The 14,310-nt window shown below is 38.8% G+C and overlaps 2 protein-coding genes across 2 annotated transcripts in view; both read right to left on the bottom strand.

Annotated features, from left to right (window-relative positions):
• The window catches only part of PCCA (propionyl-CoA carboxylase subunit alpha), a 427,069-nt gene that overhangs the window by 304,834 nt on the left and 107,925 nt on the right, over positions 1-14,310 (bottom strand). The window contains exon 7 of the mRNA XM_004704279.2: positions 5,414-5,545. Within this exon, the coding sequence (XP_004704336.1) occupies positions 5,414-5,545 (132 nt within the window). The remainder of the gene's footprint in view (positions 1-5,413; positions 5,546-14,310) is intronic.
• On the bottom strand, positions 6,886-7,837 carry LOC101659110 (FUN14 domain-containing protein 2-like). The gene has a single exon (XM_045283755.1). It carries the CDS (start codon positions 7,835-7,837, stop codon positions 7,280-7,282), a length of 558 nt encoding a protein of 185 aa, XP_045139690.1. The 3' UTR covers positions 6,886-7,279.

The raw sequence follows: 14,310 nt of genomic DNA, 5'->3' as shown, positions 1-14,310 counted from the left end.
AAGTATTGCCCATAATGTGTCTTAAGGGCATGGTAAAATAGTTTCACACAATATTCTAAATATTCATGTGGGAAAAGAACAAAAGTTTTAATGAGAAATATAACAAATTGAAACCACATTAATTTACTCAAGCTTATAGTAAAAATTATGCCAAGGGAAAAAAAGAGCATAATAAATTCCGTTGCCCAGAAAAAAAAAAAATCTTAAAATACTACAGACTAATTTTAAAGAACCTTATAAAATTATCATCTTCTCTTCAATTGTTCAATCACATCAAGAAGAGTTGTACAATCATCACCACAATCGGATTTAGAACATATTCTTCATTCTTGTACTCATAGTTATTATTAGGACATGCATTCTTCTCATGCAAAACTATTGTTAACTAAGTTGCTAAAATTCTAAGAATGTTTCAAGCATTTACATTATCTATTTGTTATCAGTAAATGTCTATCTGTATAGATACCTTCTCAAGGTAATCTGCCCCCAAAATCTAAACATCAAAATTTGAAAAGTTTTATATTTCTAATAGGAGCCTGGTGGCATAATGGATCATGCCCGGGGTTGCTAACTGCAAGATCAGCAGTTTGAAACCGCCAGATGCAACTTGGGAGAAACATGAGGTTTTCTGGACTCATAAACATTTACTGTCTTGGGCAATTCTATACTGTCCTATAAGGTCTCCATGAGTGAATCAACTCAGTGACAGTGAGTTTAAAATAATTTGACTTGGATATGGAGTTATTACACAAGAACTCTAAATGGCCATAATTAAATATAAATATGTATATTTACACAAGGGAATATGAAAAAGTTCGTGAAAAAAATTCCACTATCTTTTAAATCCATTTTCCCATGAACTTTTTGAAACTCCCTTGCATATGCCTAACTTCTTATAAATCTCAGAATTAAAGTATATTAGAAATAAAACTAGTTTTTAAACTGAGAAATATTCCTTAAGAATCCTCTTTAAATGTTTATTTGAGAACCACACTGTACAGGTTCATGAGGGAAGGGGGAGTGGGGATGGAGGGGAAAAATAAGGAGCTGATGCCAGGAGCTTAAGTGGAGAGCAAATTTTTTGAGAATGATGAGGGCAATGAATGTACAAATGTGCTTTATACAATTGATGTATGTATGGATTGTGATAAGAGTTGTACGAGCCCCCAATATAAATGTTTTAAATGTACATACATACCATTTTAAGTGTATGTAACTGGCAAGATTCCCAGTTACAGTTTCCTTTATTTAATTTGTAAAAAGTTAATATAAAAGAAAATTTGAATTCTAAAAAAAAATAGAAAGTAAATGCCTAGAAAAGAATGATGGAAACATATGTACAAATACGCTTGATACAATTGATGTATGTATTGTTATGAGTTGTAAGAGCCCCCAATAAAATGATCTTTTAATTAAGAAAAAAAACCTTATTGTTATAGAAAACTTTGCCTATGATTAACAAAATGCTCTCGACACTTTATTCTAATTCTGTATGACAAAGTTCATAGGGAAGGCAAATTGGCTGCAGCAGACTTCTTTATTAGAAAGTGATCTGCACTACAAGAAATTAGAGGAGCCAGTTGTCTCAACAACTCAACTCAATGACCCTATAGGACAGTGTAGAAGTTCCTCAGGGGGGGTTCTGAAACTAACTCTTTACTAGAGTAGAAAGTCTCATCTTTCCCCCTCAGAGTAGCTGGTGGTTTCAAACTGCTGAGCTTATAGTTAGTAGCCCAATGTGTAATCACTAAGCCACCAGGGCTCCAATAGTTACAAATGCACTGATCGCAGAGATTCTATACAGGAAAAGGCCTGGTGATCTGCCCTGATACAAACTACTAAGAAAAGGATATGAAGCAGAGTTCTACTCTGTAACACATGTGTGACCACAAGTTGGGGCTGACCCAATGGCAGCCATATGGCTGGATTAAAACTCTGGTTTCATTCTGAACCTGGGGCAGTTATCAAAGACTATCTAAAACCTCTTTAAGATTAACAGGAATTTACAGAAAAAGTGAGAATATTCTAGGAATACATAACCCAGGGTCTAAAATTTACATCAATTGGTTCATAGTATTAATAAGAACCATTGGATTAAAAAAAAAAAGAAGAACCTTTGGATAGAAATTATTGGATGAAAAGGGGAAAAAGAAAGATCCTAAAGGTAACTTGAGACCCCAAATCACAGGAAGAAGGAAAAGGTTTAGAATAACTATAAATAATGAACAAGGTCTTTTGTAGGTTATCACAAAATCAGTCTCTATAAAAATAGTCTGTAAATGGAGTCCCAGTTGTGCTAGCAAAGAAAGAATGAATCTGCCAAAAAGTTCAGAAATAGGCTCTTGTATATCTTTGGAAGGCACTCAGAAGTAGGTCCTACGTGGGAGAGGGTTCAGCTCTCGCCTCATCTTTTGTGAGCAGCCTTGAGGCAGAAATTGAAATTTTAACTAATTTCAATAAATAGTTGAAAAATAAAAAAGTAAAGACCGGATAAAAAATAGCCACATTGTCATATCTCCAACCTCATACTACACATTTTGGAAAAAACTTGAAACCCAGCAGAAAAATGCCCAGAATAAACTCAGGACCTTACAGATAAAAAGAAATGTTTCCACCCTTGTGAGAGTCTTTTAGCAATGACACCCATGAGCCTATAGAACAATGGATAAAAACACAGTGCTTGTATGAGCCAAGAAAATGGAGAAAACAGAACACAGAGGGCAATGTTGCAATGACAGATCAAGCAACCATTTTCCCATTTTACATTTTAAACCCATAAAGCAGTGGTTCTCGACTTTCCTAATGCCGCAACCCTTTAATACAGTTCCTCATGGTGTGGTGACCCACCCCCAACCATAAAATTATTTTCGTTGCTACTTCATAACTGTAATTTTGCTAGTGTTATGAATCATAATGTAAATCGTAATGTCTTAGGTGACCCCTGTGAAAAGGTCGTTCGACCCCCAAAGGGGTCGCAACCCACAGGTTGGGAACCACTGCCATAGAGAAATTTCACTGGTCATTAATAGACAACAGGTAACTTTGTTCACTGATACAAGTGCTATAACTTAAACTAAATTTCTGTAATTTTTATGCAAGCTCTCCCTCGGAGTAAACAAATTCTTTAAATGATGGCTTTATACCTTGAACCAAAGAACATGCCTTCTTACAAAATAACCAATAAGACTCTCCTGCTCAGTCCAGTGTTCACGCCTTGCAAGCGGCCATGCCAGACATGACCATTGGTCTCTGTTTGCCTAGAGCAGCGGTTCTCAACCTGGGGGCCGCGACCCCTTTGTGGGTCAAGCATCCCTTTCACAGGGGCGGCCCAATTCATAACAGTAGCAAAAGGACAGTGATGAAGTAGCAATGAAAATAATTTTATGGCTGGGAGTCACCACAATATGAGGAACTGTACTACAGGGTCGCGCGGCATGAGGAACGTTGAGAAGCACTGGCCTAGAGCAACAGAGGAAGAGGAGGAATCAGGACTACGAGTGGGGATGAATGTGGGGCTAGTTGCTCCATGAGTACCGATTTCCTTTGCTGTGAGACTAAGAGAACTGGATGGTGCCCAGCTACCTTTTCTGATCATTTTGATCAAAGATTCTAAAGAAGAATCCAGATAAAAAGGAAGGAATATATACAGAATTTCACATTCTCATGGACTCCAAATTTTCTGGAGTTATGAGGGCTGGATAAACTCTTGAAACTATAGCCTGAGTTCATCTTTAAACCGTAAACCGAAAATCCCCTAAAGTCATCTTCAAACCAAACAAAGTGTAGGTTAATTTAGTACAAAAGGTCTGCCTCTTTAAAGAACAATCTATATGGAATAGAATTGACAATAACCAAAACCAATCTCACTGCCATTGTGTAGAGTCCGGCTCATAGCGACCCTCTGGACAGAGTAAAACTGCCCCTTTGGGTTTCCAAGACTTTATATCTTTACAGGAATAGTCTCCTCATTCTCTCATGGAGCGGCTAGATGGTAGGTTTGAAACACTGACCTTGTGGTTAGCAGCTCAATGCATAGCCCAGTACACTACCAGAGCTCCTAAAATTGACAATAGTAACTCAAAAGATTAGATAGAAACCTTAAGGGACAAGGATGTCACTTTGAGGACTAAGGTACGCTTGACCCAAGCCATGGTGTTTTGAATCTCCTCAGAAACACATAAAAGTTAAACAATGAACTTTTATGAGAAAAAGAAAACAGAAACTGGACTGCAGAGATGAAAGGTTTAGGGGAAGGTATGAAAGTAAGGGGAACAATTTTTCTACGATGTTTTTCTGAAGAAAGGGAGAAATGCAGTGGCAACTAGAAATGCAACGGTGGTGAGGGGCTACATGTCTTTATTGATGGGAGAGACATAGATGTCTTCTCTTCTGCACTAAATGTGTAAGCACCAACATGGCAAGGACCATGCCTCCCGTGTTTACCACCACAGCTTCCTCATCTAGCACAAAGAGCAGTACACCTTTTGATTTCCTGAGCATCTCTGATAGATAATGATGACTGAAAGGAGTTTTAAAAAAATAAAGACTTTTAAGATCGAGAGGAAAAATACAACAGTAAGATACATCCAGAACAAAGGAGTTGGCTTTAGAGTAACAACTAGTAACAAACGAGGAGAAGAAAAAAATGGTGTGAATAAAGATAAAGAATAATATAGACTCTGCCCAAAAAAGTGGAAGATATTTACTAAACAGGGGCCCAAGTCACTAACTATTCTACAGTGCATAAAATAATCCTGCACAATGAAGAATTAACTGTCCAATTCAAACTGACAACAGTTGACAATAAGAAACACTGAAATGAATAGTTTTTATATTCCAAGTCAAATTACAAAGTTAAATGCTTACCTAGGGATTTTCCTCTCACGTGAAAAACAAATACGTTTCCTAGATGGGCAGGATCACAAACCTGAAGTTCTTTATTCCTCAGAATTCTCATGCTAGAGAATTCACTTGCTCATTAAGGATTTGTTATTTGGACCCACCCAGTCATGGTGGATGGTTACTTTCCACCTGAAATATGACTGTACTTTACAATTATATATACAGAGAGGCTTAATGAAAGATGCACAGAGAACATCATAATCTTTAGAACATTCCATAAATTTACAAGCTTTAAAAGAAAGATTTGAGAGCACATTTTTAAAACACTATGTTTTTGACTATGAAAATATGAGTCAATATTGGTCCATTAAATAAAATGCTAAAAAAGGCTTTCATTTATCTTTAAACTTATGTATACCATTTAAAATAACACAAGTGTAAGCAACATTGCTGTTTTTACACATACATATATCTAAAAATAAGGACATAATTACATTTGACCATATACTTTTGACAAAATTTTTGACTTGAAGTCGCATACAATAAAGAGCATAGTAAACTAGTTCCTCACCTTGACGACCCCGTCAAAGCCAGGGATCGTGTTGACCTTTGCTTTCTTGGCTAGTAATTTGCTCTCAATCTTGTCCCCCATGGCTTGAATAGCATGCGTGTCGGGTCCAATGAAAACGACATCTTCTGCTGCCTGTGAAAAAATACAAGTTGAAATTTACAACGACTACAAAAAAATTAGAGAGCTTTATAGAAAGTCAAATTTTATAAAAAGAAAAATACATACATGTATTTATTATTTATATAGCAAAACCAACTTAAAAGCAAGCCTTTAAGATCTGTTGGCCCAGTTCAATTCAAGGCCCAGGGGTCAGCTCAGAAGGTTAAAAGGAATTTTTTTTTGTGGAGGGAGGGGAAAATTCCAAAGGGATCATCTTAGTAGCTTTTCATGAAGGCCACAAAATAATCACTTAGTAGAAAGAAATTTTAAGAACATCCAAAGTTGCACGGGTGAGAAAATTGCCAAGAAAGTTCTACGGAGAAATGTGTTTCAATCACAATTAACGTAACTACTCATTCTTCTAGTAGGCAAGGGCTGTCCTTCAAGACTGTGACTGGGAACCCTCACCCCATCCACCCCACTGCCGAGCCAGTCCCCACAGACTTCTTTTTCCAAAGCTCACAAAACATTTTAAAGGAACACAATTTGAGTCCTATGGGGGTATCAAGATTGCCATTTTGATGTGGTAGAAATCAAAGAGCAAAGAATTAGTCAAGAAAGGGTTAGACAGACAGAAATGCCACCATCAGAAATATATAGACCTGGATGGAGGACATATTAAAAGCTTCATATTTTGGTATTTTGTTTAATAAAATGGTTTTTATAATTTTGTAACTATATGTGTGTATATACATATATTTTAAGATAGCATGATTTTATTTCTGGAAAAAAAATGCTAAGCGTTGGGACCATTGGGAGATAGCCGATCACATCCTTTTCAATTCTGAATGCCATAAAATCTCACTTCTGCAAAAGCTATGGTTCAAATTTACAAATGTCCTACTGACTAAATAAGGAAATACTAGAACTGGTACTGTAGCTAGGAGCTACGGCTACCTCATAGTGTTCTGGCAAAAGGGGAAGAGTATTTCAAATTTGAAAGCTTAAATTTTAATTAAATATAAAGCTGAGTACTTCTTTCAAGCCCCACTTAGTCACTCATTTACCATCCACATAGCACTTTTGATCAGTCGTGGAGTTCAATCTCCTGGCCCACTCACGCGATTACCTAAATTGGGTCAGTCCATGGTACGGACCAGTTTCTCAAAGACCTTCCTACCAAATACCTTCATACCTCCATAGGTTCATTCTATAGTCAAGAGTTTTTAATTTATAAATGTTTATGCGATTATTTACATCAGGATAATAGTAACAGGTATAAACCGTTCTTGTTCTATCGTTTAAAACCAATAAAAGAAGTAGACAACAAGATAGCAGAGTATTTGATGCTTGAAGGCAAATGTATTCAGGTCTTTTCTGTGCCGGATGTAAGTACAAGATGTCTATGTGCTATTTCTTTTTCACACCAACAATTTTGGAGCAACGTGTGAGTACCCATTCATCCTTCTGGGTGGGCCAGCTTGCAGTTTATGACAGGGAGAGGCACGTTCTTGCTGACGTACGGACTAGCCATGTAGGGAGAGTGCTGAGAAGAGAAGCTAATGTCTGTTGTGTCTTCCATCATCGGCAAGTTCAAGCCAGGTCAGTACCAAGTTAACCTGTCCCGACAGAGTGCTATTCTTATCTGCCAGTGCAAGGAGGAAGGCACAGGGGGAGAGGAAGATGAGGAGAGAGTCAATATCCTGTGGTACAGTGTAGAAGCTCCTGCCTGGAAAAACACAGCTGAAGAATGAGAAGTCGTCCGCCTCAGGATGCCATGCCCAGCAGAAAGCCTCCAAAAAATCCCCCTGTGACAAGGACATTCGTCTTCACAAACGATACCACCTCCTCTGCTTTGCTCTGGACTTCGCTGGAGATTTGGTCGCTATTACGAATTTTCAGCTGTTCCTTGGCTTTCCTCATATCCTTTTCGACCCGCTGCCAGTCAATCTTGATGTAACCGGTATGGTTTGCGATCTGAAGGAGGAAAAATCCACCGCCCACAGCTGTTGCCGCCAACTTTCCAACCTTCTGGAATATGAAACCCGTGCACCATCCGGTGACGCCTCCTATGAGCAGCTGGGTGGCCACGCTGCACTTTTCAGCAGCGGGCCCGGGTTCTTGGCCGAACAACTTGCGCCACCAGGGCTGCTTTTTAGCAAATTCTGCAAGGTCCAGAGGCTGGATGTTTCCTTGACTGGAACCAGCCATTTCGGAGACCTCGCCTCGCGAGGACACCCACAGGGTCTCGGCGCGATGAGATTCTGGTAAATGTGTCCTTGCCGCCTCCAGCTGGCTTCCGGCACGTGGGGCAGTTGTTTCCATCCCCTTGGCCTTGGTGAAAGAGGGCGGGCCGACGCTCAGCTGCCCAACCCCTGCCCTCGCGGCCAGAGACGTCACAAAGCCTCTTTGTACCGATAATTTTTTACTTCTCCTGAGACATGGGATAAATGAAACAAAGTCTGGTCAAAGAAAAATAACTGAAAGACATGAACTCTTGCTTGATATTATCTATACCCTTTGGAAAAGCAAATTCTCTGATGCTATGTTTATGGTTTAATATCCTGCACCCAATATAATGAGTTTGTATTTAAAACACCTCATAAATCTTTGTATTCTTGACACTGTAACACAGTGCTGGGTATAACACAAATACTCATACTTACTGAGTATCAACTGTGTGCCAGGGATTTGAGCTAAATGTAAAGACAACATGAATGAAAACCACAGGGTGTCAATAATAATTCAAGGGAACAGGAATAGACCAGCACCTCAGAGAAGGAGACAAAATATAGAAAGTTTATATCCATTTTTTAAAATATTAATCAGTTTATATCCTGTGAGTACAAGAAATTAATTTCAAGTTGTGGTGAAGTAAAATAAAGTACCTATGGCTCTTCTGTCCATTTCTCTGTAATTCCCACCAGATGACTGACTGAGTGAGATTACACGGCGTGGAAGACTCTAACGCCATTAGAGGGGCTGCAATGCTCAGACCATGCCCAAGTGGTGAGGCAAAGCAGCGGTAGGCTTCCTGACCCATGGACACAGGGGTCAAAGGAGCCCATGATTGAGTCTGGGAATCAGAGAGACTTGACTGCTGGCTCAGAAGAGGTGGTGCTGCTGTGGAGCAAAGACCACATCTTTTAATGTTTTCTGATCCTGGCTTGTGGTTATCTGTTAGCTTCCCTACGAACCCCCCATAATAAGAGTATTGTCTTTGAGTTCTGTTGGTCATTGCATCAAATGATTGAAGTCCACAAAGACGGAGAGTGTTGCGGGAGCTGCAGTCAGTATCAGAACAGGGTAAGAAAGGACGGGGGCATGTTTGACCTTATGGCAATAGGCCTTTGGCTGGTATCTATTTTCCTTGTCCTTTGTGTAGCTAAGTGGGGTTAGACATGGCTGCCAGGCTATTTCCTCAGGGATACAGTGGGTATTTAGATTTATGGTTTCAATAAAAATTGTTATGCACACATTATGTTTACTTCACTGGGAATAGGTCCACTAAGCCATGTTAAAGTTATTATAATCAAGTAAATGCAAATTAAGTAAACAGTAATTAGAAGCAGAACAAAATACTATCTTGTTTGCCAGAGTATGGAACAAGATCGAAAGAAAAGAGGGATTTTTTGAGAGGAAGGATAACGTCATTAGGTAAAAATTGAAGTCAAATATAAAGTAGATACAAACAGACCTACGTTCTAGGCAACAAAAAAATTAAGATGTATACTTAGATCCTCCCATAGCCTTTAGTCAAGGTCAAAACAATAATAAATTCGCTATTTGTATATCATTTTTATGTCTTCTGTTCTACCTTTGACATTACTACCTGATAAAAATCCTTTGCTGGGCAAAGATACTCTCTACTCCTGATGGCTGCAGTTCAACAAGCAATATGATACTTGGACTGCCTTCTGGCCACTCTATCCCAGAGGACTAAATCCACCCAGAGCAATGAGTAGAAGCAGAACGGTGAATCAACAGAATGAATATCTGAAGGATATGAGGGGCAGATATTTGGATGAAAGAAGATGAATGTTGCACAAACAAAGTTGAAATGCCTGTGTGACTGTCAAGACTGATATTCAAAAGCGGAAACAGAGGTCTTAAGGTTTTGAGACAAATCCAGAATGAGATACAGATTTTTCAAGACATCAACTATGAAGGGATTAAAAGAATATGAGTGGGGGGAAAAAATAAAGGAAGAAAAAAGCCAATTGTTTTAAACTCGGGATGTATGCTTTCCTTCCTGCTCAAGAGCAAAACAGAAGAGAAAGTACACGTTCTGAGTTTAGTCTATGAACTTCCATTTGTTCATGTGAAATGAGAATAATAACTACCTGGCAAGTTTGACTCTTCAGTCTAAACGAACTAATAACCTAAAGCACTAAGCAGATTGTCAAGATTGTTAGTTTTTGTTGTGTTTTTCCTTCCCTATCCAGAAGGTTCTGATAAGACAGGAATACTAGACTAATAAGACAGCTAGGCCCATAGGATCCCTATATAATATAGGATCTAAATACCTATAATTACCAGTTTCAGAAGTACAAAATTATAGCTAAGAAACACTTTCAGCCATAACCAATGCTTATAAAGTTCCTTTCCATCAAATGTTTTTATCTAATTATTCAAAGTAAAACTTTGTTTTCTAAATATATGTTATGTCAAACTATATAAATGTATAATACATGAAAGTAGACCTGCTATATGAGGGGGAAACGGTAGTAGGCCATCACCTCACTTAACGACATAATCTATGTTTTCAACAAGATAACTAAACTACTTTAGAACATAGCAATAGTTGTATTCATTTTTCTTTATCCCAAAAGGGCAACCCACTCCATTTTCATATTACTTGCTAAGGTAAAAGCAGCTCACCATAACCACTTATTTAAAAGCCACTATACACACAGAGATGGGATTTTCTACTCCCATAGAGCTACAGTCTCTGAAACCCACTGAAGCAGTTCTGCCCTGTCCTATAGGGTCACTATGAGTCAGGATTGACTCGATGGCACTGCCTTTGATTTTAGTTTTAGTTTTTAATACCATGCAGATGCAATCAAGCAATCTGAATACACACACACATACACACACACATAGCCAACATAATAGCATAAATGAGAAAAATAGGTTATGATTATACAATCCAGCTTCTAATAGGAACAAAACAACTTGGAACCAATGATTAAACAGATTTTTCTCTGCAATATAAATTGAGGTCATTTATTCCACTGCCGCCCCCCAATATAAAATTGACAAGGAAAAAAAATAAGCTTACATCAAATATTTAAGAACGACTGTTTCATCCAACAAAAAAGAAAACAAACAATAGTAATCTGGGTAACTACTCAGACAAATGTTTTAATAAACTACTTTTTTTTGTTGATGATTGGACATTTTTATTGAACACATTGTAATAAGACTAAGACATATATGAGGGGGTGACCAAAAAAAAAAAACTACAAAAACCCTGCTGGGCAGAGCTTTCGGAGTGCGCATTTTTCTCGCTAGGCTACCATCAAGCAGCTCGCTGAGTTGGTACACCCAGTGGCATCGCCTGGGAAGGCTATCTCTGCTCAGTAATTTTTTTCATATAAGTAGTTTCACTCAAACCTTGTTTTTTGTGATGTCTGATTTAAGAGAACAGTATGCAGTAAAGGAAATTTTGTTTCCTGCTCAGGAAAAATGCCGGAGAATCTTTTTTTATGTTGAACACAGCTCACAGGACAGTGCTTTGGGAAAAACTAAAGTGTATGAGGCTTTTTCTCATTTCAAAAAAATTGAAGTGTCGATTGATGACAAATTTCATTCTGGACACCATCAACTTCCAGAATGGGCAAAAATGTCAACAAAATTCATGCACTTGTGCTTGAAGACTGACAACAGATCATTGAAGAGATGGGGAAGTTATCTGGATTATCTTGGAGCTCAGTTCAGTGAATTTTAACAGAAGATTTGAGAATGAGAAGGGTTGCTATGAAATTTGTGCCTCAGGTTCTAATTGACCAGCAAAAAGAGCATTGAGTGGAAACATGCCATGCTTTGAAAGAACAGCTCTGATGTGACCTAGACTTTTTTATAAGGTCATTACTGGTGATGAGACACGGTGCTATTCTTACAACCCCAAGCAAACATCAACCAAGCCAGTGGAAGACACCATCGTCACCTCACCCAACACAAAAGCTCAGCAAGTGAAATCAAAGATCAAGATGAGGCTCCTTTGGTTGTTTTTTTTTATGTGAGGGGGATAGTTCATTTGGAGTTAATTAATAGTCAGGCTGCTAATCAAGTTTTCTATTTAGAGGTTCTGAAAAGACTGCATAACAGTGTGCGACAAAAAAGACCTGATTTGGGGGAGGGGAGGACTGTTTTGCTACCACAACAATGCATCCACTTAAGCAGCCATGTTAGTGCACCAGTTTTTGGCTAAAAACAGCATGTCTCTCTTGCCCCATGCTCTTACTCACCTGACCTATCTCCGTGTGACTTCTTTTTGTTTCCATGAATGAATAGGAACATGAAAGGGCAGCGATTTGATGGCATAGAAGCGGTGACGAAAAAGGGAGGAAGGTACTGTCAGCCATCCAAACAGATGAGTTGGAAAAGTGTTTCCAAGTATGGAATTTCAGATTTTACAAGTGTATTAAGTGTAATGGAGAGTACTTTGAAGGCAATAAGGTTGTTTTGTAAAAAATATATAAATACATAGCTTTGAAAAAATTCCAGCTCTTTGGGGTTACCCCCTCATACATTATTTTATATTCCTGGGGGATGTGGAAGTGAAGTATGTAATTTATAAATGGGAGTAGATTAATTTATCATCAGACTTTAACAGAAAATACCCATGCATATGTTTGTTATTCAAGGAAAGAGAACAGGAGCCAAGAATGTTAAATTTAATAAAACTATCTTCTAAGTATAAAGGGCAAAGCAAATAGCATGCAAGAAATTGCTTGTGAAAAGCCCAATGGAGCAGGAGTTGGCAAACTACAGTTCATTGACCAAATCTAGCCTGCCACCTGATTTTGTATGGTGCAAAAAATAAGAATAGTTTTATAGATTTAAAATAATTTGATGGAGGGGATAGGGGGGTCCAAGGGACAATCACATCACAAGATTAAATTTTATGAAACTAAAAGACATTTCCATTAGAGCAAAACCATATTCATTAGTCTATACTAATGTTAGGTTTCTGGAATGGGCTATACCCTAGCTATACCCTAGGCTATACTCTAGCTGTTAGGTTTCTGGAATGGGCTATACCTCGGTTCTTGATTTAAGGCGCTGAAAGAATTCATGCCACAGAAGCACTTTTGTAATCCAACTGAGTTTTTATGAAGGAAATTTTCAGGTTTTACAGCCTCAAATGGGTACACACTATTTCTGGAAAGATTGCCAGGCCACGCAGAAGTGGCACTGGGGTTCACTATAACATGGAAAAAATATCAGGAGTGTGAAACCCACATATGCGGAACTTGGGAATCCCCTTGGACCAGGAGGCCAAGAGCCCAGGAGGATGCAGGCCCCAAGCAGGTCGTGAGGGGTCAGTCAGGAGGTCTTCTGCTTATAGCATGCTTATAGCATACACCTCCTGTGCAAGACCAGAGAAAAAAGAAACTGGCCTTCCAGCAGCCGGGGTATTTAACACCTCTGGCTGGGCAGGCGTGGTTGAAGGTATTGACTGATCTTATTGGTTGCATTTTATCTGCATTTAGTTGCAACTGGGTGATGTAATGGTCCTAGGTGGAGGCTAGGTTTTATATTTCAGCAGTGCTAGGTGAACTTAGTGTGTCCATGCTCTGTTTTAGTCTGCCCTTGGGTATGCAATGGATGCCCGATTTCTTTCCAACCCCTCTGTTGTGGCCCAAGCAGGCACTGGGGAGACAACCCCCTAGTCCTATTCTAACAACCTTTCATAGCTACTTTCATACTGCAAAAGTAAAGTTCAGTAGTGTGGGGGAACTGGCCCTGCCTAATTTCCTGCCCAACCCAACCTCCGCGTTCCAAGCTACGTGCTCTGTAGCACGGGCGGTTGTAAAAGCTGACCTTTTCACCCATTGGTTAAAAATACCGAGCACTCATTGGACTACAGACATACCATATTAGGAATACGATGGGCTTGGCAATACGCCTGATGAACCTTGATTTGCATGCGGACGTCTTTGAGAACTATCGCATGCCCTTTTAACCTGCAGCTGATTGGTTAACATTCTTGTGCTTCATTATAATATACATATTGGATTGGATGTTATGCAGCCCGCCTTATTAAAATATGCACCTCCCAGTCCCTCTTTACTGCAAATATATATCCCGAACTTTGCCCAAATAAATGAGCTTGATCAGCATTTGTCTTGCTCCACGTCTCCGTGTCTTTCTTCCATCCAGGTTCGCCTTTCCCTCCAGGGCCCTGCTCGTGTGTCCCGCAGGCCGGGACACTACACAGTAGATTAAACAAAGATCATATTGCTTGCAGAGCCCAAAGTATTCACTATCTGCCCCTTCTTTTTCAAAGAAAAAGTTTTGTCTACTCCTGTTCTAGAAAATGAGCATTAAGCAACCAAGATGACCAAAGAAATATCAACTTAAAGAGTCTATAGTTACTACTAGCACTAAAATTAAAAGAAGACTAAGTTATAAAGTATAACACACAATGGCTATATTTTTTTTTAAACATTTTATTAGGGGCTCATACAACTGTTATCCCAATCCATACACACATCAATTGTGAAAAGCGCATTTGTACATCATTTCTCAAAACATTTTCTCTCCATTTAAACCCCCGACATTAGGTC

The sequence above is a fragment of the Echinops telfairi genome, unplaced genomic scaffold, assembly GCF_000313985.2.
Source record: "Echinops telfairi isolate 266 unplaced genomic scaffold, ASM31398v2 ScPeMD7_7467;HRSCAF=8505_0, whole genome shotgun sequence".
In the NCBI taxonomy this organism is placed as follows: Eukaryota; Metazoa; Chordata; class Mammalia; order Afrosoricida; family Tenrecidae; genus Echinops; species Echinops telfairi.
Note: the sequence above shows the minus strand (reverse complement) of the source record. Positions and strands in the feature narration are given on the sequence as shown.